At 40.0% G+C, this 24,875-nt stretch overlaps 1 protein-coding gene across 1 annotated transcript in view; it reads right to left on the bottom strand.

The window, feature by feature from the left end:
• The window catches only part of kank3 (KN motif and ankyrin repeat domains 3), a 28,881-nt gene extending 4,934 nt beyond the window's left edge, over nt 1–23,947 (bottom strand). Inside the window, exons 1-9 of the mRNA XM_028587173.1 lie at nt 23,842–23,947; nt 6,955–7,027; nt 5,566–5,652; nt 3,333–5,114; nt 2,558–2,660; nt 2,105–2,329; nt 1,712–1,802; nt 688–907; nt 17–159 (exon numbers count right to left, since the gene is read on the bottom strand). Of these exons, the coding sequence (XP_028442974.1) occupies nt 17–159; nt 688–907; nt 1,712–1,802; nt 2,105–2,329; nt 2,558–2,660; nt 3,333–5,114; nt 5,566–5,602 (2,601 nt within the window). The 5' untranslated portion in view covers nt 5,603–5,652; nt 6,955–7,027; nt 23,842–23,947. The remainder of the gene's footprint in view (nt 1–16; nt 160–687; nt 908–1,711; nt 1,803–2,104; nt 2,330–2,557; nt 2,661–3,332; nt 5,115–5,565; nt 5,653–6,954; nt 7,028–23,841) is intronic.
• Nucleotides 23,948–24,875: the final 928 nt, after the last annotated feature.

Genomic DNA, 24,875 nt, shown 5'->3' with positions numbered 1-24,875 from the left:
TGATGACATGACTTGCCTGGCTGGCCTTGGCATTGACATTCCCCTGACTGAAGAGCCTCTTGACCACAGCCATGTCCAACTCCACCTTCACAGTTGAGAGAGCAGCCAGCATGATGGCTGTGTAGCCCGCCTTGTTCTGCTTATCCACACTGCACACACCTGAAGGAGCACATGTTTTTTAACGAACGTGTATTTAAGCATATACGCAAGTGCACAGATATACAGAACACAGATTATCAGTTACCTGTTTATTAGGTGCACTAGGTAACTAATGTTAAACAGTCAGTTTTGTTCCATAAGACAGATTCTAACCTATTATATATTACATACATATTACCTTATGTAACATCAACCAGGTTGTATTTTTTTCAGGTAATTTAGCATAGTATTTATTGTAAACTGAACACACTACAAGAAAGAATATTTAGCTAGCAATAAACATTACATTACCACTATTTAAAGTCCTGAGCAGAGAAAGTTTTTAGATCTGGTAAAAATGAATAAAGACACTAGAAGTTACAGAGCTCACATATGGGGACTCCTACTCATTTCCCATGGCTCACAGATGTAAGGTCCGCAGTAGGACCTTTCTCGAATAATTGGTTGGATTATTAACTGGATTATCTTTGTAGCCTGTGCGGTAACATTTCATAGTGTAATGTGGATCATTCTCAGAAGGTCACTGACCTGTGTCCAACAGCAACCCCACCACACCGAAGTTGGAGTGTGACACACTGTAGTGGAGAGCTGTGTTGCCATTGCCGTCGGTCATGTTGACTACGTGCTCCAGCAGCACTGACGACACCTCAGAGAACGCCATCAAGTAGTCTGAGACCCGCGAAGGCTGAGCCATCTTGGCGCTGGAGATACGGAACCATTCTAGCTGGACTGTGTGGGTGCTGGAGAGCTAAAGGTGAGAATGGGAAGTGATATTTAGGGCCCTATTTTAACGATAAGCGCACAGCGTGAAGCACCTGGCACAGGTGCGTTTAGGGCGTGTCCAAATCCACTTTTACTGGTTTGACAGCGGAAAAAAGGGTCAGTGAGCCGGGCGCATGGTTCAAAATGGTTTTACTTAGTGTCTTCATTTATTCGTAGGTGTGTTTTGGGCGTAACATGCAATAAACCAATCAGAGTGTCATCTCCCATTCCCTTTAAAAGCCAGGCACGTTTTTACCTTGGCGCATTGCTATTATGATGGCGGATTTGCACCGTAATATTTTTGTGTGTGTGTAACAAGCATAGTGTGCGCGCGCTGTGCATAAATCTAGGCGCATTTTACTAATTTGCTGTTAAAATAAAAATGAAATGCTGCGCTATTGACTTTACACCAGGGTGTTTGTTGGTCAATGGCGCGATCACTTCGCGCTGCCTCAAGATAGCAATACGGCAGGCATTCACCTGAACACACCTCCCTGTAAGACCAGCACGCCTATGGGCGCAAAGATGGGCGCAGGAGCATTTTCTATTTAAACGACGCGGACGCAGTACTGTACACATTTGAGGTACTTGACCTTTTCTCAGTCTACTCTCCTCTCCTATTGTTTATGATGTTTGATATTGCCGTAAATATCCCTAAAAAATAAAATAAGTCTCACAGCTTTCATCAACTTTAAGTAATTACCATTTAGCATTATTTCAACAATGCACTGGTGAAGTTAAATGTGTAACTCAGTGATTAAATGGTTTTAAGAAGCATGCAGGAACGCACCACTTCCTTACTCTTCAGTGTTTTAATGTCATCGTTCAGGTGGTTCTTCAGAATGAGGCACGCTTCACGCATTTTTGAGCTCAGCTCAAACCTGTAACAAAAATGTCTGAAGTTGAAACAAAACAATTTACTGCTTTCTGTACATAGTTTATCTTTCTCTGCATCACAATTGTATGTGGATTTTACTATACATGTGATTATACAATATCGGTTTATTTAAATTAGAAGACTTGCTGTTTGTCATCCAACATGATTTAGTAGCCTTAACATTAGCACTTGACAGAACTACATTTTAATCAGGAAACTATATTAACCCATTTTCTGTAGGCTAGGAGATCTGAAACTGCATTAAATCAATATAGCAACATGCAAAATACAAAAGTAACAACATACTTCTCTTTCACAGCATCAGATGAATAATTTGTGGCTCTCAGGGTTTCCTCATCAGTGTCACTCTCGTCCATGTTGACGTTTCTTTCCTCCTCTGATGTTTCGTCCTCAAGAGTCGCCTCATCCTCCTCTGTGCTGTCCAAGCACTCACCTTCTCCACTTTCTCCAGAGGAACTCCCATCTTCCTCCTCTTCTTCCTCCTCTTCTTCACTGGATGTAGATTCATACCTAAGAGACACAAATATTTGCTGGAATACAGAGCAACACTGCTAGCTGTTTTTTTGGAAAGTAACACAATTGGTAAGGGAAAAGGGTTTTGTTTATTTGTCAAACCTGTGACCTGGTCAACGTGTTATTTCCAACCTTTAGACCATCTGCCGCCCCTTTTTATTTTTACTGTGGAACTATTTTATTTTTACTGTGGTAAAAAATAAAATAGGGCTTCATGTTACCCACCCTCCATTCAGAATGCCAACAAACTGCAGGCTCTTCTTGCCAGCAGTGCGATTCTCGCCTGAGTTACTCCCATCCTTCCTCTTCATGATTGATTTGAGCATACCTATAACCATAAAGGAAGCAGATGGATCAAACAAAGAGAAACAAAATAACACATGATGTAAACAAAATTATGTCAAAAGTTTATCGCTGGAGGATAAATCCACTTCTTTAGATTACCTCATTTTTGTCTTTCTAGTAAAACTGCTTTTAAAATCAATTTGCCAATTTTGTGTTCATTTTTCAGTAAATCTATTTCATATTAGAGTGGGTAATGCTTTTTTTCTGTAATTTCTGAATTATTTCTAACATGTTTCATGGACAGAATGATGTAATTTGTAACTATTTCTTTTTGAAAAAAAGACTGATTGGTACACTCCTAATTAATTACTAGTGTCAGTCTGAACAGGTCAGCTTGTTGTGCAAAAATTTGAAATTGCCTTCAGGCAAACACAATTCAGAATATACAGTAAGTGTCCACTAAAACATGAATAATTACTTACTTGGTTTTAAAATGAGACAGTTCTTGGCAAATTTATATTTTCCCTTTAAATTAGTACCAGATTACATAGTCTGTAGTTATACTTATTTAGACTTTCCAGGGAACTTATTTGAAATGAAAAGATTATGAACTTGTGTATAGTCTATCCATGATACACCACTTGTGATGATGATGTGTTATATTTTTTGCACCAATGTTATAAAAACAAATAATTCTACATTTACAAGTATTTACCTGTCCTGGTGTTGCTGGCTACAGTCTTCTCTCCTTGGTCTTCCTCTTTCTTCTCCGCCATACTTACTACCTCTTCCAATGGGGACACCTTATATTCAGCAATGGTCAACTGTCTCTTCTTTGGGACTGTAACTTTTTGCTCCTCAAACAAGTTCTCCCATTGGCACCCAGTGCTGACCAGTGCAACAGAAGCTGGTTCTGCCGTTTCCACTACATCATCAGTCTGGGTGAATTGTTCAATCTGATTCACTGTTAAGTTCTCACCCACACATGCATCGTTCACCTCAGGACGGCACAAAACTGCAGCGTGTTTTAATGCAGCAGTCAACGTCTCTACCTGGACATTCGTCACATCCGGTTTTGCAAGAACCCCCTTCTCAAACGTGACTTTGGAGGTTTTCTCTTCCATCTGGGCTTTAAGGATCCCCATGTCTTTGTTGGCCACGCTCAAACGGTCCTCTAGAGCCACAATGGACTCCTGCTGGAATTTAATGGTGTCTTGTAAGGTGTCGATCTCCCGCTGTGCTTCGCTGGTCACCCCAAGTAGTGACTCCATAACCCAAACCTCAGCCTCTTCTGTCTCCACACTGGCCTGTACTCCCTCCTCATGAAACACAGGAGCCTCAGTTCCTATGCCTTTCTCATAAACATTTACCTCTGTGCCCTCAGAAGCATCTTTCACACCCTGGCTGTAGTAGAAAACAACAGAGTCCATTGGCATGTCGCCCCCAACAGCCACTGCTTTCTTCTCAGTAACAGACCCTTTTTCTGGAGCTTTTACTAAAACCTTTGATAAAGGTTCTGTAGATTTCTCTTCTTTACCCTCAAATTTCTCTGTCAGCCTTTTCAGCTCACCAGATTTTCCCAAGCCTTTATGCCCAGGTGAGGTTGGTGCAGTCAATCGACTGTGGATACTGTGGTCAGTTTGAAGGATCTCTGTGGTTTGGGTTGAAGACTCTGTGGACTGTTGTTTCTGTTGGGCCACCTCCATGGCTACTTTCTTCTCTTGCAGGGCTAACAGGAGCATGTCTTTCTCTGCACGAAGCTTGGCCACCTCTTTCTCAAGTGCAGGAACACCCTTTACCCTCTCTTCCATCTCCTTCAGCTGTTTCAAGGCTATAGCCATCTGCTCTCTGACTGTTTGCAGGTGGCTGGGTGCGATTGGAGTCGTTGTGGTACCAGCAGCTGGAGTGCTTCGCCCAGAGGTCTGAGGACTAGGTTTAGTCCAGCTACTTTGCAGAGGCTGAGTGGATGGAGAGGGTAAGAGATGTTTGGGAGGATCTGCGAGCTGGAAGCGCCCACCGTTCTGGTGCTGGTGGGTTTGTTCCTGTTGTAGTCGCTGGCTGGTTTCCAGAAGAGTCCGCTCCACTCTAGGGTTGCGCTGCGGTGGAGGAGGTGGCACTTTGGCTCCGGCAGACAGAGGGGGAACACTGAGCAGGGTCACAGGGGAAAGAGAGAGCGTTTCGCAGGGTGCTGACCCAAGGCGGTGGCGCGGTGGCGGCGGCGGAGGAGCTCTGCCATCCTCACTGGCCGGGGACGCCAGAGACTCTGTGGATGTCCAGCCACTGGTACGTCCCCCGACACTCCTCTGTGAGAGTTTGGGCCCTCGGCCAGAGCGGCGGGAGCCGACTTGTGCCCGACGGAGATTGTGTCCACTTTCTATCTCTTCTACATATTTAAGGAAGTCCAGATCCAGCTGGAAACCATACGGAGTCTGGACGGAGTAGGAGCCTGGCTGGTCAGCCTCCTCCTGACTGGAGTAGATAAATGGAGAGCCCAGATCTGAAGGGAAGAGGACATGTGACCAGACAATATGGTTTCATACTTAACTATGGCCTATGCAGCTTCATTGTAAAAAAACAAATTATGTTTACATTCACTGTTTTTCACCTTCAACGCATTGTGGGTCCTTGAGTTCTAAAAAAAAAAGTGTTAAAAGTATTTCCTATCTCATAAAACACAATGCCCAAAATCCGGCATTGTTTAAATCTATGTATACTAGCTTGCATTGATAATGGTACTCATGTTTTAATAATAACCAGTATAACTTGTTGACACAGTATACCAATTACAATATAGTCAATACACTAAAAAGTTACAATGTGCAACATCAATATAAATCAAACAGCACACTGCAACACCCAAACCTCATGTTCACAGTCATAATAGAAATTGGGATATGAGGTGGAAATACAAAAAAACAAAACAAGAACATCTTCATGCAGTTTCTTACCAGGCAGCTTTGGGTTAACTTGCACAGACTGAGTCATTTTTCAGGACTGGGACCTTTCAGCACACGCAGCTTCAAATCAACACGTGGCTAAAAAAGAACAGTGACACAAATGTATTTGTCATGGATGTACTTAAGACCAAGAGGAAGGAAAAGCAGGTCCTTTCTAAAATCTCTGCACATTAGTTTGTTTAGTTGAAAGTGTGCTTTGATTTTATAGAACTGATTTATTTTGTAGGCAACAAAATCACATTCTCTAAATGTTCCCATAAACATGTCTTTGTTAAAATGAGACACACAACAAATAAGTGGCTTCTTGCGCTCACTTTAATGGTGGAAATATGCTTCTTTATGGGAGTTGTAAACATACTATTAAGTGCAGAAACATCTAAAGAAGTTTATGCGTTTTCTTTTGGCTCGTTAACACGTGTGACTGAATTCAAAAGAAGGTGAATTCCTTTCTTTCAGAGATAAAGTGGTTTTGTTAAATGGATTGTTTGCTTTTTCTCTTCATAGGTGTTGACTAATGCTGGCCTGACATCATCTTTTCCGCAAAGTGTGCATGTGCGCAAAGTCACTAAGAGTTCAAGATACATGCCTAAAATTCAAATGTACGTTTTAGTGTGAATGTGTACAGAAACTCCTGGCACACAGTGAAGTTGGCCGTCAGGGGAAACACCTCAGAAGAAAGTCAACAAGAAAAAGCTGAACGGGGTCCAAATAACACAAGACAGCTGCTTCATTAATGACAGTATCGCACCATCCAACTCTACTGAGAAACCACAGGATTCTGCTCACCACAAGACTATTGAAACCTGACATACAGTACATACTGCTGCACTGGCAAATGTATAATTTCCTTGGCAGTGTCTATTTATTCAGATGCATGAGACAAATGAACTCTTAAGGGGACTTACTACATTGTAAAACATCATTGCCAAACAACAACAATGTAAAATATTAAAAATGATGAGACTACTCTCGCATTAAAAGTCAACTTTTACATTTTTAGTAGTAGGAAGCAATAAATAAACATCTGACTGGGAATGAAGCGGTCTTTTTTCTGTTAATCGTTATCTTTAAAAGACAAACACGATCTGTTCAAAATGTCTCAATAGAATCAACAGAAGTTTAGGTCTTTTCTTTGTTCAGCCATATTAACATTGTTTTTCTTCTGGTTGTTCCAAACAGACAGGACATGGAAAACACTTCCTATGCTTCAGGAAAAAAAGCAGAGAGAGTTCCTCACAGCAAGGGGAAAATGGCATTAAACTGGACACTCTCTGTCCAATTCTATACCAAGTACAGAGAAAAGAAGGAAACGTTAACTTAAATATGACAGATTGTAACTTTAAAACTGTAAAATGAATGCTGTGGTGTTGAAAAGTTTACCTCTCAGCCGCTCATTGAGCGATTCATGTAGCTGAAGTTCAGGCTGGTTCCCTCTTTCCTGCTCCACTCAGCCCTGAGAGAGAAAGAGACATCCACCATTAGATTTCACACATCAGCACTGTACAGCATTATAACCATATTATACAGACAAGTGAATACCTGCTGCAAACCCAATCACCCATTGGGGACACAAATATATTTGAAGTTGAAGATTATGTGTAAAACATCTGTCACAATTTGTCATCTATATGTAAATACCACACAGTGAGTCTAGAGTTCTGCCCTTAATTTGGAGTCTTTTAATCAATTGGGTTGTTAGGCAAGGCTTCAATCTTTCCAGCTGTTGTGCACTAGAGTTTCTTTAATAGGTAGATGGATTGACTTTATTGATCCCAAACTGGAAGAAAAAAAAAAGATATTTTTCTATCTCTTGCAGAAATCCAAGTATCTTTTCATCTCAACGTTGGACAAAAAGAAACATCTACAAGACCAGAGAAGATGTGCTATCACGTGACGAGAAGAAGTTAGAGAAGTTAGAGAAGAGAGCAAGTATGAAAAAGCCTCGACTCTGGACAACAGAACGCTGCTGTAAACTGTGACAAGGTGTGCATCCACCTGCGTCACCACGAACCTCACTATCACAGGTGTGTGGGTTTACTGAGTAAATTAGAGGTTTTGCTGTGGGCCGTATAAAGCTGGTGTGTTTCAGGCGTAAAACAACTCTCAAAACAGAGAGAAAGATTTGTGCAACATAGATACACTGTTTTTATATTTCAAAGACTGTCAGATACAGTAACTTTTACCTCCCACACACACAAACCTCAAATACATGCAGTCATTAATTTTGTTTCAAACACACACAGATGTGTTTTCCAGCAGCCTTGGGCACATTCCTAACACATGCTGTTGCAACACGCCGGTCGTCCTTCTAGCTGACTGACTACTGATAACCTAAACACACACATCATCCGTCAGCTCAGACTGCAGCATACAGACCGTTTATTGTCAAAGTAAAGACCGCAACATTCAGACAGACAGGATCTATTATCACAGATTATATTATGGAGTTATTATGGATAATGGATAAATTGAAATATGCAGTGGAAAGAAAAAAAAGTATCTTCTCTAACTGGTAACGTTTCTGCTCAGTATCTTATCAGCCACAGGTCTGTTTCTCCTCAGTGTTTGTCAGTTTCTACTTTCAGGTCAAAACACCGTAAACATGATGCTGCAGTGTCTGAGCCAATCATACACAAGTTATACAAGAAGGTTTTTAAGGATGTGACCTCACCTTGGTTTAATTTGGTGCAACCAGAGGGAGGTAGTTTACTGCACCTTGAGTTTGTTTAGGATCAAATACAAGCTAACCATTGCATATAAACTCCAAACATGAGTCCAAGATGGTTTGTTTAACGGGCTTTAGTTTATGCAACTTTAGCTCCTTGTCGGCACTCTTCTTCTACACGTGATCAGATGTGTTTTAGTGTCATTTCAAATAGGTAGGGTGGATTACACGGCTACTTTTTTTTTTTTTTTTAAAAGACAGGTAGAGTTTGTGTCAAGTTGTTTCTCTCCTCTAATTTTTTACTAAAAGCTGCAAGTTATCATATTCAAATTAACTTGTTCCAGTAAAGTTCCAATATGGTTTATATAAATGAGAATTAAGATATGTGTCTTTATAGATAAAACAAAGAGCACATGCGTTTCTGGGGAAGTTTTGATGTGATGATCATTATCGGCGCATAGAAACACAGAGCGCCATATTTTCTTTCTACTAATTTGAACTATGCAGTTCATTCATTCATATTTTGATAGGGACATAAAATGTAACATAGCAAAGAATACGAAACTACACGTAATGACAAGCGTTTTACTCAAACATGCTGCAGATTTTTAGAGCTTTGACAAGTATGAAATCAGATCAGAAAGGCTGGCGAATCGTATTCTAGTGCATTTTCACGCATCACTAGAGCATTCTGTAGAGCATTATTCATGAAACTGATTTGCACAATGTGTTGCAAAGTTAATTAGATTATTGAACAAACAAAACGAACCCCCGAAAGTCAAGTCCCTCCTCCTTCCCGCATCTATTATTAGGGCCCTTAGCGCCGACAGTGGCGAAGGCCCTATTGAAACTGAAGGAATTATTATTCCTTCTGTTCCTGACAAATTAATTAGCGCCCCCTACAAAATTAAAGAAATTGAGCCCCTGCAGTACGTTTAACGTAGACTAACGAAACGTGGTACACATATGTAGCATGTCAACACGTACAAAAAAGCTCATTGGAGCCATACCCTTAATGCAACAGGAATTGTGATTTGGGCCATTTCCACATGCCGTACATTAACAAACTCCTAGAGATTTCATCCGATCAACTTCAAATTTGGTCTGTGCCATCTTAAGACATTAAAGGTGAAAAGTTATTAAAAGCTTGAGTTTTCGTCAAACGGTGTGAGTGTTTTAGTAGCGGCCATTTTGAGCATTGATTGATGAAGTTGTTGTAACTTGAGTGTATGTTGTCCAATTTGGACTAAATGTGTCACGATTGACAATAGTCTAGGCCTGAGGACATCTATAATCAAAAATTGACTTTTGGTCATAGTGCCCCCTACTGCCAACAGGAAATCAGCCTTATATGACAAACATCATCCGATTTACATGAAACGTATGCGTGGTCCACATGTGATACTGAGGCATGCCCTTTACTTTAACCACGCCCATGTACTCAGACCACGCCCCCTTTGATGACTTTTGAACCATTTAAGGTAGACTATTGTGTGAGGTATCATTGAACTCAGCAGAGAGTTCCTTTTTCATTGGTGACGGCTTGCGATGTCCGACCGTCGCACAAATACATAGGTGCATGGAGCGGCGTCTGCCAGTAACCCCAACGCGCAAGGAGGTGCAAGGGCCCTCGCACCTGCTTGCAGCTTTAACTTGCAGCTTTAACTTGTTCTATTCTCTTCATTATACTTTACCACTCTTCATCTCAACCCTCTTGACTAATTTCTCCTCGCACCCTCTCCTTCTCTTACACACACCTCAAGTGTTGCTGTTTTTTTTCCTCTGATTTGATGACAGACAGCAAATTATAGACTTCAGGGAGAAGCTGCATTCCTTCTTTCTACACCCGCTGAGTCCTGACCAGCTGAGAGCCACGCTCACAAAACACACACACACACACACACACACACACACACACACACACACACACACACACACACACACACACACACACACACACACACACACACACACACACACACGGCAAAAACAAAATATGCGTACATCGAGTGAAAACGTGTTATTCACACAAACAACAAAAACACACACACAGAATCACATGATCCTGCAGTCAGACAAAGATGATGTTCACAGCTACAAATGATAGTGAACACATTGTGGGCATACCACCTTAATTTAGTAAACGCCAAACTGTTTTTATTGTGAACAGATTAACTTTGGTGTTCTTCAGACTCACTAAACAGCCTTAGACGTCTGTATTTCCATGGCTACAGATTAAATGACATACTTCAGTTTTGATGAAACACTACAGTCGCATTTCTTAAAATTGCAGCTACACAATAATCTTTGATGTCTTCCAGCACCAGAGTTTTTGCCTTTTGTCCACAAGAAAACTGCATTTTAGGTCACTGAAAACTGATCTTTTGAAAAACTTCTGCCAGAATGAAGTCAGTTTTTGGTTCGTAACGTCAAGAGTGTGCGCTTATCTCCTTTGTGAGGAGACATTTCGTGCAGCGACAGACGTGGCTATTGCTGCCAAAAATAGGGATTTAAGGGAATCATTGTTAGTAGGGGTGTCATGATTCTCCAAATCCACGATTTGACTTTCTTTTTCTTTTTTTATCAACAGGGACTTCAATGCCACAATAGGAGCAACTACAGTTTGAGGTTCTCAGATTTTTTTAGAGCCGCAATCGAATCCACCATTAGTTAAACGAGGAACACCCCCTAATCTTTAGTGATGAGTGAGTCAGACTTCAAGCAGCCGGGGTAGTTGGTATGTAGCAAGAAGATTCAGGAGTAACATTTATTTATATAAAATATAACTTGGATGAATTAGTACTTTGGTGACCAAAAATGTTTCCTAAAATCACTCAAATACAGAGCACTTTGTTATTGATACAGTTTTTCCTCTCGGGTTCAGTAGGAACATGTGAGTGGAGAAGTACCACATCGTCCCAGAGCAGACTTATGAAGAAGAAAAGTTGTCCTGCGTTCAGTGGAAAAGGAAATGTGCTGGTTCGAGGCTCGGGGGCCATGTTTTGAAACAGTGACCTCATCCTCACCGCCCACCACCCTTTTCCTGAGAAAAGTCAATCTGACAGACAAGGAGGGAGTGAAAGCCGACATCCTCTCTCACTGACAGCAACTTTTACTATCCGACTGTTTTACATGAGAAAAAAAAACCATTCTCACACACACACACACACACACACACACACACACACACACACACACACACACACACACACACACACACACACACACACACACACACACACACACACACACACACACACACACACACACACACACACACACACACACACACACACACACACACCTATAGGCTACCTGTTAGGACATTCACTGATTTCATTTTCAGTTTAACATAAAACACAAATCTTATCCACTGTTAATTTTCCAAATTTAATATAATAGTTTTCAAAATGATTTAGCTCCAGAACAGCTCTTAAATAGACCTTGAGGTCAGTTGTTCTAACATTGACTTATTTGTTGCTTTCTAAAACAGGAAACATATTAACACAAATGTTCATCTTAACAAACTTCAACTCTCGTCCCTGTTAATCTTAAACCTTAATCCAACTACTAATTTAATTACTTTTAAGATTTAAGATTTGTTTCATGCCTTTATCCTTGTGAGGATATTTAGGCCTCATAGACATAGAAATACAAGTACACACACACACACACACACACACACACACACACACACACACACACACACACACACACACACACACACACACACACACACACACACACACACACACACACACACACACACACACACACACACACACACACACACACACACACAGGAGGGCCTCTCTGCTGCTGGGATAAATCTGCAGTTTCCTGAAGGGAAGCCCACTACTCCCCCAATAAATCCCCCTCATCACCAGACACACATAACCCTTTCATGCCCCTGTGGGAGACCTCCCATTGTCTCCCAGTAGGAATGGGGTGTGTGTGTGGGGGGTGAGGGGGGTCTTGCCAGGAAACGCATCAGGCCGTCCTGAAAGCTGCTTCCTGAAGGCAGCAGGAAAACACCGTAGCGAGGACAAGCAAAAACTGAGAGCTGAACAAATAGAGCCAGCGTGACACACACACACACAAGCCAACAACAGCACAGAGGCCGACATCACATGATGCATCACAGGGAGGTAAGATAACGCGTTAGCACTTTTAGCCGAAGACTCAAGTGTTGAAGTGTCACACAATAACACACTGTTACCTCTGTACACACACACACACACACACACACACACACACACACACACACACACACACACACACACACACACACACACACACACACACACACACACACACACACACACTCTGCCACTTCCTGTCTCCCATTTCTTCAACATTAATCACACATTGATGTCACATTTTTAACATCTTGTGTGTCCTGCTGTATCCAGATAAAAATAAAAATCATTTTTTTAGCACAATCAGGTCGACTTCAAACATCACATGCCTCCTGCTTCTCCTCCCTCTTCCTTCCAGATTCTCCAGCAAACACAATCAGGCACATTCATCCTCCACAATGAGGCTTTATGCCTATTTGGTGGCGATGCTGTTTTCGAAGAAGTTTTGTGAGGCCTCGTTGTTTTCTCCACACCAGACCCCCCTGTACACTCCCTGCCTTTTTCTGACTGTGTCCAGGTTCAAAATGTCACAAAGTGAATTTAATAAAGTCACTGGGGAAGTCTGTCACTTTGTGAGTTTTAAGACAAAGAGTCTGGCTCCACAGTGGATCTGCAGATGCTGAAAAGCAGCTGCTCTGGTTTAAAGTCTCGACATAAAGCTTCTCATGAAGGATAAAGAGAGGAGACTCATCCAGTGACTTAATACTGTACTTCCTTCTCTGTCAGATCTCCTCAATCTGAGATTCAACTAATTTGAGGTGTTCCATGATGATATACTTTGAGTTGCCTGTCACACCTTTTTCCACTTTATTGACTTTCTTATTCTGATAATCAGACTGAAATGCCATTTAATTTAACTGTAATTCATTCAGTCTGACATTGTGTTCATGTAACCTTATTTCCTGTAAGGATGGGGCCTATTTTGTTTTGCACTCACAAGTCAGTAGCAAGTGACATATCAGACTTGCCAACATCATTGTTAAAAGTGCTGATTTAAGAGTTACCTCTGCCAAGGAAATTGTTTTTTGGCTCAGTTTGTTGGTTTGTTAGTTTGTCTGTCAGCAGGATTACGGAAAAACAGCTGGCCCGATTTTTTTGGAACTTGGTGGAAGCGTGTATTTATGTGGTGTAAGAAAAATCCAAAACATTTGTTCCTGGTCATATTTCATGGCTCACCAATCTGGTACCTTTGCTCTTCGTTGTCATGCATATAATGGAAACAGCTATCAACGTGTTGGTTAAACGCTCTGAGAAATAAAGTATAACACGTCTTTGTAGCATCCATTTTGTTTCCACATTACGACTTGAAGCTCAACCACACACCGCAGTCAGAAAAACAACTCTGATGACTCAGGAAATTGACCATTAGCCTTGGCGGAGGTCTGTGCTCTCCGAGAGCCATTCTAGTTACGGCCCGAGCTTCGACTACAGCGGAGGCCCTATTGAAACTGAAGGAATTATTAGATGATTATTATTATTATTATAATTTATTAATTGTGGCAGTGCAATCTCAAGACCGTACCGAAAGTTATTAAAAGCAAGACTTTTCATCGAACCGTGTGGGCGTGGCGGACATTTTGAGTATTTAGCGATAAACGAGAAAGTTGTTGTACTTCGAGCGTATATTGTCCAATCTGCCTGAAATTTATTGACAAGGGTCTAGGCCTGAGGACATCTACAGGCCAATATTGACTCGTAGTCATAGCGCCCCCTGCTGGCAACAGGAAATCAACCTTAAATGACAAACATTATCCACCGATTTACATGAAACTGATGTGTGGTCTACATTAGAGGATGGATATCCAACCCGAGCCCGACGGGACCCGATGGGCCGGGTTCGGACAGATATTTAGAAATTATGTTCGGGTTCAGGTCGGGCTCACATCAGCGCAATAAGGCATTTGTTGTAAAATGGTGCTGCGGCTCCTTTAAGAGAGCTGTGTGTGTGTGTGTGTGTGTGTGTGTGTGTGTGTGTAAAGTGGGCAGAAGAGAGATAGATAAGGAAGCAGACGTGTAGATGCGACCGGAGCAGAGTTAGTGGAATAATACGTTTTGTACACAGTGTGTGCGGTGTCCGAAATATACCCCAGACTGAAAGCCAAGTTACACTGGAGGTAACGAGTTTCCCCTGGTTGTCTGACCATGGTCAGAAACGAAGCAAGCAGGAAAGGTTAACACATTGGACATTTTAAATTAAACCGCTTATTAACATGCGCTTGTTGCCCCGTGTGCGCCGATCTGTTGACATTTCTGAATGCCTTCCTACAGTTGCTTAATAAAAGCGGGCATTCCACACAAACAAACGTACATGTGTCAATAGTATGAGAAAAAAAATGAGATTTTAACTGTGTATCGGGCTCGGATATAAATATCTTAATGCCCGTCGGGCTTGGCTCAGGTCCGGTTACTGCTCTGTCGGACGCGGGCCGGGCTCGGACAGAAAAATGCGTCCCGATCCGCACTCTAGTCTACACGTGATTCTGAGCTGCCTCCTATACTCTAGCCATGCCCATGTACTAAGGCCATAACTTGAACCAGTTGAGGTATCATTGAACTCAGCAGAGAGTTCCTTTTTCATTGATGATGGTTTGCCCCGCCCCTGAGGACTTAGCCACGCCCCCTTTCACAATTTATGACCCGTTTGACGTAGACTTGTCTGGGGTATCATTGAACTCAGCAGAGTGTTCCTTTTTCATTGGTGACCGTTTGTGGTGTCCGACTGTCGTCCAAATGCACTTTGATTCAGTCCACTAAATCTCACGTCATATTAGTTGACCATGCTTCATCTTAAATTTTGTAATTTTTTGTGAATTACATCCTAACCGGTCATATAATCGTCATGCAGAAAACTGGCCAATGACAACAGGATCAGTTCAGGCCCACAACACACCTGAAGCCTCCATTTTATATCCTACGTTTATCAATGTGCTCAAAAGGATAGGTTCACATTTTTCAAAGTGTAATACAAAAATACAATACTCACATGCCCATACATGTACATTGAAAGAGATATTCATTGCTGAAATTGGGGCAAAATCCATAGTCCTTTCAGTTCTGAGCAAAAACACATTCAGCAGATATCTGAAGCTGAGTTTGTCAAATCAAGTTGGTTATCTTTTAAAGTTCTTTTAGTACAAAAATCCCATTTTGTGTTCCTATCCCTCACTGCAACTCAGCAAAGAAACACTAAGTAACTTTAAAAAAATATCCTTTAAAAAACACAATTTTAAAAGTATGTCTCTTGCCAGTAACAACTTTCTGTATCTGTTGTTAAAACTGCATTATGGTTTTTCATCCAGTAAATTTTCAAACATGGGCGACCACAGAACCAAATGACCGGACTGGACATGATTGAATTCTTGGAATAGCAACATTATACGTTTCTTTATGTATCCCAGCAGCAGCATCTAGTCAGCTTAGAATGAAGTGTTCTCATGGCTGATGGCTGGCTGCCCCTCCCTGAAACAAAGCAGCGCTCACAAATCGAGTTTTCCCTAATTAGCCACTTTCAAGCTCTGATGTCACATTGCATGTTGGACCAAAACACCTTATTTTTCCTTCCGTGGTGAGACAAACTCTCCAGGCTGTTTCCCCAACATGACAAACTGAACCGTTGTAGAAGCTTTTTTAAATACACAAGAAAAGCCTTTTTTCTCAACTGATTTTTCCATTTACACATTTGTCTCTTTTCGCATATTTCCTTTTTCTCTAATCATTTCAGCTCTTTGTTTTCTAGCCAATTAAATAACTAAAATATACACCATCTTAATGTATCTCCGGTCCACAGATTTGTGTTTAAGACTGACCCATATATCTCTTTTACAACAGTAGCAACTGGAGTCTCCAGATGTTTGATTCTCATAACTACAGAACAGGACCAGATGTCAGCAGCTTTCTGCCCAGAAACAACTGAAATATGTGACTATTATCATGTTATTTCCTTCACTGGTGGAAATTATACCAGTTCAGCATCTCTTTGATGGAGAGCGTTGGGGTAATGACAAGGCACTGGGTGTACGTAGGTCTTTAAAATGTCTCCCAAAGCTCCTGCGAACACACCTTCATCAACATGGAGCTGCTGCTGTGGAAAATACATGTTTGTGGGCTCTAATTTAGTTTTCCATCGGGCACTGATTCAGTTAGCTTCTCAGATTTGGGCCGCTCATTATTCCCGAGAGGCAATCTGATGTCTGCCAGGCATCACGAAACTTAATTGAACATATCAATGCCATGCAGCTGACCCCGAGACAATCTGCAGAGTGATCTCACCCAAATTGCAAAAGGAGAATCCTTCTTTCATAAAATTTGGCTTTTGCTCACTCTTCTTATGTTGCCTCATCGGTTACGTTTTTATATATATATATATATATATATATATATATATATATATATATATATATATATATATATATATATATATATATAACACAAGTTGTTTACCTCCTTGTTTTATGTATCGTTTTTTCGCTATTTTGGTGCCACTTACGAAAAGGTTCATAGATGAGTTATAAACAATAACAATCAACTTTTAGGTTGTCAAGTTGTGTTGAGTCTGCTCCATCAGAACACTTAATTTTAGTTTTTTTTTTTTTTTTTTTTTTTAGCTCTTTAGTCCATCAGGTAGACTACCCATTGCTGTAGAGCATCTGGACCAAAACCAACTGACTTACAAACATGTGCTTTTGGTGTAGTAAAAAAGAGAAACCTTTGAGTAGGGCTGGGTAACGATTTCAATACTTTTCAGGCCCCAACCGAATTGCCTCTAAAGCATCGAGTATCAAAAAATGCCTGGTCATTCAATACCCAATTTCAATACCTAGGAGTAAATCTCATCAGTGCCAGTGAGCCAAAAAGCATGCAGCATGCTTCTACCAAGCTCTAATCATGTCTGTAATAGGCTGTCTAACGTTACAGGTCGCAGAGACACGCAGGGAAAACTCTATGTTACACAGAGACAGGCTCATGTAGTAGGAGCTGTAAAATAAATAAAAAGATTTGTGCTGTAATGTTGTAATTTTGTTAGTTTTTTTTACAAAATTGGTATCGAAAAAAGTATTGTTTGGGAACTGGTATTGAAGTCACGGTATTGGTATCGGTATCAATTATTTTTTAACAATTCCCAGCCCTACCTTTGAGAGATTTATTAATAATGTATTTACAATTATAACCGCAGACTTGATGGCTTATTAAAAAGTGCAAAAACTCTCAATCCTTTATTAAAGACTTGACTATTAATGACAAACCAGTGGCCACTGGGTTAGCTCAGTTGGTAGAGCAGGCACACATATGCATAGAGTTTTATGCCTTGACGCAGAGGTCCAGGTTTGAGTCCGACCTGTGGTGATTTCCTTTCTCACCTAGCTGTCATGTCCATTAAAAGGTGGAAATATCCCAAAAAATTATCTTTAATGACAAACCAGCTACATAGATTTTTCACCAAAAAGTTATTCTCATGGCTTATAACTGAATTGTAAAGGAGTAGTAAATGATTTATTAACCATTAATAAAGACAGTTACAACATTTAAAGAGCACTCTATTAGAAATGAACCAGTATTTTAAAGATTATTTTTGGGGGGCTTTTCCACCTTTAATTTGACAGGACAGCTAGGTGAGAAAGGGGGGAGAGAGAGGGGGGAGAAGTGCAGGAAATCATCACAGGTCTGATTCGAACCCTGGACCTATGCGTCGAGGCATAAACCTCTCGGTATATGTGCGCCTGCTCTACCCACTGAACCAACCTGGCCACATGAACCAGTATTCTAAAGCATTTTGCTAAAAAAGCTTTTTACAGAATGCTTTACAAAATTAGAAATTAGCAAAAGAGAGTACAAAACAAGAAAGAAGAGAAAAAGGATAAGAAACTGTTAAACAAAAGACAGGAATATAAAAAAGGAAAAAATTAGGCTGTAAAATATTGTTTTCATCTTGCAGTGGGAACTGAACAGGTCAGTGTCATTCATTGCTAAACACAACATTTCTTCTCTTATAAGCCAGTGACCAGAGGTGATCTCTGAGCTGGGAAACCAATTTGACAACTGGAGCTCAAGGCCACGCACCTTGCACGGCAGCTGGATTCTCGTGATATTACGAGATCACGCGAGAAGCGCCGGATCAGATAGCAAAAATCTATCTTGTCAGGCTTCAAGTAATTATGCTGTTGTGTCCGAACTACCAGCTTACCGAACCAATCAGCGTCAGAGAAAGTTTGAGTACAACAACAAACTTTTCAGTAGCACACAATCCTTGTTTGATCCAAAAATGAAAATTGGGTTCAAAAGGTTTGTGGCATCACAGTGACATGCAGGAAGTTTTCCAAAAGCAGTCGTGGTTTCATTCTTCCACAGAGAGAAGTGGTCAGTTCAGGCAGAGCGAGAGTCGGACATTTTTGTTGCACATGCCACAAGAGTCAAACCAGTCTGCCACTTTTGCCATTTCACCAGCCAAAAAGCTTTTTAGGGTCAACTATCACAACATGTAAATCGTGATCAGTGTCTTCACCAGATAAACCAAAATGCAGCAGTGATTGGTTAGTTTGGTGTTTTCCCACTCTGATGTTAGTGCACACAGTTTGATCAGTGCCTCTCTCCCAAGCTCTGCCCAAGTACTTGAGTTAACGTTGGTATTTTTAGCCTTATGTTTTTCATTCAGTGTTTCTCAGGCAGTGGAGATAGCAGAGGGAGGAGCGTCTGATTAGACCACAGTGGTAGACACTCACTAACAGTCTTATTATAGTCCAGTTTTGTTTTACCATTTCATAAGAGAGTATGACCGGTTGTTCGTAGGCAGATGAGTGCAAACTCTTCATAACCAATAGACCATACAGATCAAACATTATATAGCCTACAGGGATTTGCAACATTTTAAAAGGATACAGTAAATCTGGTTATATTCTGTGTTTTTCTTAATGTAAATAAATCATGTGCAAAGACCAAAACCAAAAACAATGAATTGATCCCACTAAAAAGTATATTCTGTGTAGCCAAAACCTGATGCATCGTATTTTTCTGTGCCATGGAGCTCTGTTGTTGTCTAAAAGCTATTTTTTTAAACAAATCAATGAGCAGTACTACTGTTGCACTTGGGCACATTTTCCTTCATTAGGATGAACATGGTCACTGTAGTTTATTTTGAATACCTGCTGCTGTGAATACTCTAGAGCAAGACATGTGTATTAATCCATGGCTGAAAATAGTCCCCAAGAAAAGCACAAATTTAAGAATCAGAATACTTTATTGAGCCCCTCAGGGAAATTATTTCATTAATTACATTATTTACTCCTGTTTGAATAAAATGAGTTAAAAACTACTGCTGTTTTAGAAACTATTTAACCTTTTTTTTTTGTTTTTAATGAAACAATATATTTGTGACTTGTTCTTTGAAGACTCTCTTTGGTAGAAACCAGTGGGGTTTGGGGCAGACAAGGTAGGGTAGTCTGGAAATTGCTGGTTTTGACAATGAATTTAACTAATGAATATCGGCAGCTTTGTCCTTTAATAACCTTTTCATTCTTTACTAAACTATTCATGAGGTTGCACCGCCTCAGAGCTCGAAATGAGAGATCCTGAGGCTCAGGCGAGAGCTGACTGTATAGATCCATTCAGAGAGACAACCTTTGACTAATTTTCAAGCTGTAAATAAAACTACAGAACATAAGGGTGGTCTGTTATCCTGAGATTACAATTTAAGTATTTCATTATCTGGACGTCTACATCTGTTTTTCTCCTGTCACAACTCGCCCTTATCAAGATATAATGAATGTGATTCTGAGATGCTCATATTCATTTTTGAGAAGTAATCACAAGTCATCTCAGAAGATCAAATGCTATTTTCTCACAATCACAACTGAAATATCTTTTTCTTTTAAGATAATTAAGTTTTTCAGTGTCTCAGTTAACTCAAGAGTCTGTCCCAATCTAATAGCTGGACAGAATTATATAAATGTCCAACAGGAGCGATCACAGCTGATTTAATTTATTCAAAAGGCCAAGCGGAAGGACTTTATGATGAAAATAATCAGACAACTAAATTCACATTATTAGCTGTAATTAAGTTACATTGCTGCAAAACCATGATTCTGTCATCTTGCGACAGTTTGAAACATGGCCAATATCTCGAGATAACTATTAAATTCAAACTCAATCTGCAAAAGTCTTTTCAAAAAAACACCTAAATTGAGGTTTCATAAATCACCATCTCGAGACTAACGGGGCAAATTATATTATGAGAGTATAAAAGGGTCTACCAGCTACCAAGAACAAGACGACACAACACAACTGCCTTTGTTTTATTATTAAATATTTGTTTAATTCCTGTTTATTACATTTGGCTGTGTACAGTTGTCTCTTATTGTAATTGCTCAGTACTTCCTGTCCAGCTTGAAGCCAACTCTGGAGCCATTGTTGTACATGGTCTCTGCTACAAAAAAAAAAAAAAACAGACAAAAAAAAAAAAACTACAGACAAACTAAAGCTACATTTAGAAAACTCGCAGCTGCGTCTCTCAAACACAATGAACTTCTAAAGAGCTTCTCCTCTTTTCAAGGACAATTTGGAAAGCCACTCCAATCAGAGGATTTGGCGTGAAGCTGAAAGTGGTAATTTCCATTTTCAAAGCCTGGATGCCTGCTAATTATGATGAAAACCCCCTGCTATCAGGTTCCACGCAGCCCTGACACTTAAAACTAAATGTTGCCTGAGAAAAAAAAAAAAAAAAAAAGCTTTAACTTTAAAACAGTAAAAAGTAAACAAACCACATACTTGTATAGAGCAGCAGAGAATTAATGTTTAAACTCTCCGTGAATTATTGTTGTGATTTTAATCAGTGGGTATCAGCTTCAATAACAAATAAACGACAGTACAGGCTCAAGATCCCTCCTCAAGCGCACTTTCCTGGTGCATTACTTTGTAATGCGAACGCTGCGTTTCTACAGTTTACTTTGCGATTGTTGTGACAAAATATATTATAGCTGCAGCCACGATAATTCTCCAGGAGTTATGACATCTTTTGAGTATTACGCCTATTTTGTTTCTAACTGTAGAACACTGTCATCTTAACCATGAGTCCAGCTTTCTCTTCGCTCATCATGTCACTGCAGTGCACAGAGAACTCACAGTCTTGAGGCGCTAAAATTAAAACCACTCGTAATAGAGCTAAAAATACGACAGCACGCATCTTATCAGGCTCATAAGTATGAGCACACACCCAAAATTGAATTCAGATTTAATTAAATAGACTGTTCTAAAGGTGTAAACAAGGCGAGAAAACATGCATTTGGCGCAAAGTGTGTATAAAAAGAAAAACATAACGGGACCAGGAGAGGAAATACAGAGTATCAGAGTGTAACACTGACACTTCCAACGAATCTATTTTTGAGGCGACAGCAGTAAGTCAAACCCCAGAGTCCTGTTGCAGAAAGACAGTTTCCCCTGAGAGAGACAGGAACTTGTTAAAGAGATTAACACCAATTTAAAAAGGTCAGTTTCTGCTTACACGTCTCATTCTTATGCAGCTGATTGTCTCGTGGTTATCAATTTAGCAAATGTATTTGCCTTAGAATGTTTAAAAAAAAACATTAAGAAACAACCTTCATCTAAAATGACAAACTACAGTTGTCTGCATCCAATTTAAAACTGCATTAAAAGTTTAAACTCTAGCTTTAATGTGTTTCATTTTACAAGAAGACGCCAAAGTGGAAGTTCAACAAAAAGGCCCCCGCATCCTGACATTCCAAACTTAAGCAAATAAACATTCATTGTTTCTCTTTAGCCTTCTATCCAATCAGTTTGTTCCACATCCTTCACATGAATATTCCCAAACCAGACAATAGATTTTCTATGGTTACTATCAAAATCATTAAAACTCAATCATAAACAAGAAAACTAAACTTCATTACTTCTCCCAACCAGTAGCAACCATCATCATTTATCAAACTGGACACTCTTTCAAAATTGTGGTTAAAGTTGAATGTGCAGCTTTCGTTTACAGTAACAAACCCTTTCACCCTCCTGTAATCCGAGATTTCAATCACATCGCTTGTTAACATCCAACGTTCAATATTCATTCTCTTTTAGCTCTGTGTTTGGTCTCCACCAACTCCTGAGGGAAATATCTGTCTATTTAGCTGCAAAATGCTCCATTATGTTCACTAGCTATTCTCTGTCTGTCTGCGGTTTGATGCTGAGCAGGTAGCGTACAGCGGCTATTTAGAGCTTTTTGCTGAAAACAGCTGCCTGCTGCAGCTGGAAATGAAACTATGAGAACAGTGAGAGCTGAACAACGATTAGAACTTGTTGTAAAAGCTGAGGGGAGCTGCAGATTCACGTGATAATTTGACACATTGTCATTTGATATGTTGTTATTATCAAAGAATATAGATTATAGCAGCTTTAAGGTTAGGCAACTAAACACTTGGTTAAGGTTAGGCAAAGATCCTTGTTACAGTAATAAAAAATGTTTAAATGACTGTATAGGAGTTTCCCAGAATACCGTTCCACAACCCCTTGGGAAGGGGAGTGACCATATTTTACTCAGATGTTTCTGCATCTGAGTAAGGGGGAGAGAGACGTTTAAGACTTCTGACAGTAGGGGAGGTGGGGGGGGGATTTCCATCCCATTTAATAGCCTCATCCACAACTGAATCTAAGAGATATTTGTGGTGTATCTGCTCTCTACCAGCAAGCAAACAAACTTTTTTTATCAAACACTTTCCAAAACAATAGGCCTAGTGCTTTTTGGGAGAAAGAGAAGGAAAAAGGGGAAACAGGAAGATAAAATAGACAGAGAACCAGGATGTTTTAAGAACAAGCTGAGTTTGTGTACACAAAACAAAATCAAAAGAAAGACAAAGAAAAGGAGTTTTTAAAGATGCATGTACTGATTTGTGGAGCAACAAAAGTATGATCACAAAACGCACAATACTGTGTCTAAAACTGCTTTAACATCAACATCAAAGATTAAAGAGCAGAAAAGCATAACTATGTTAAGAATATCAATAGGCTTATCTATTAATATGTTCATGTATGGACCAACCAAGGCAAATTCCTAGTAAGTGTTAGGCCTACTTACTTGGCAATACATTATTTTCTGATTCTGATCTAAAACTATTAATCACGTTTCTTTTTTAAGAGTATGACACCCCAAATCACCAGTTTTTTTTTTTTAATGTTACGTTTAGAAAAGGACCTTTGGTTGGGTGATTCTTAAATAAAATTTGTGAAAAATAAAAGAGCATCAAAAACACAGATTTACTCCAGCCAACCATAATAAAGCTTTCCAAGTCTTTCTAATGGCGTTGTGGAGACAATTACATTAGGTGTGATCAATAATTCACCGTTACACTTTGAGGAACACACGCAGCGTAAATCGTTTTGTCGGTTAACGGAGTTGATCAGTCAGGCAATAATCAGCTAATCAATACGTATCAGTATCATGTGTGTTAATCGTTCCCTAGGGCTGTTTCTTACCTTCTGGCTTCTCTCCGTCCAGTCTCACTGAGACTTGTCATGACTTTCGGGAGAAGGTAAGAAAAGTTAAGGAGGAGGAGAAGATGGAAAAAAAAAAATAAAACAACTCCTACCCCTCTGACTGATGTCAAGTTACGTAACATGTAAAATACGTTTTCCGGTTAAAGATTTCAAAATAAAACGCCAATTTTGAACGTTGTATTGTTTTTGTTTTTCTGTTTTCTATTAGCCTACTGTAAATAGACATATATACATGTGTATACTGTACATAACCAGCCACTTATAGCCTAAAGTAATCTAGTAATTTGACACTTGACTTGTAATAGACATTGTATGTTGTCGGTCATTGTTGGGTGGCAGTACCTCAGTCCATAGGAACTTGGGTTGGGAACCAGAGGGTCGCTGGTTCAAGTCCCAGTACAGACCAAATTACCAAGTGTGGATTGGTAGCTGGAGAGATGCCAGTTCACCTCCTGGGCACTGTCCAGTGCTCTTGAGCAAACAAAAGCCAAGTCATTGACTATAGACCTATGGAAAAACACAGCAGCACAAGTATCAGTCCTAAACAAGAATTAGAGGAGAGTGACTAGGAAAGGTGTGATTTCTGTTTTGGTTTTTTGGTTTTTTGTTTATTTGTTTTTCTTTCCTCGAGACCGCAGAGGGTGGAGGGTGGAGGGTGGGGGGTGGGAGAGTTTTTGTTCCTGTTAAATTGTGTTTTTCTATTCTATGTGTTTAAAAATATAAAAATAAAAAATTTGATTTAAAAAAAAAAAGAGAAAACAGTCAAATATTTTGTTTGTATACACATACATGGCCAATAAAGCAGATTCGGATTTGTCTTAATAAAAACATTACTTTTTCAGTTTTCAATTTCTGTTGGATCTGTGTTTGGTTATGTGCTTTATTTACTTCATTCACAACTAAACTAAATAAACCAACATCAGTGAGCTGCCTTATCTATTTTACATAATAAATGGACAAAAAACATGCACTGTCATTTAAATACATGTCCATTTGTGGCATTGTCCAGGAAT

The sequence above is a fragment of the Perca flavescens genome, chromosome 9 (genome assembly GCF_004354835.1).
Source record: "Perca flavescens isolate YP-PL-M2 chromosome 9, PFLA_1.0, whole genome shotgun sequence".
Lineage (NCBI taxonomy): Eukaryota > Metazoa > Chordata > Actinopteri > Perciformes > Percidae > Perca > Perca flavescens.
This window is presented reverse-complemented; position numbering and strand designations above follow the sequence as displayed.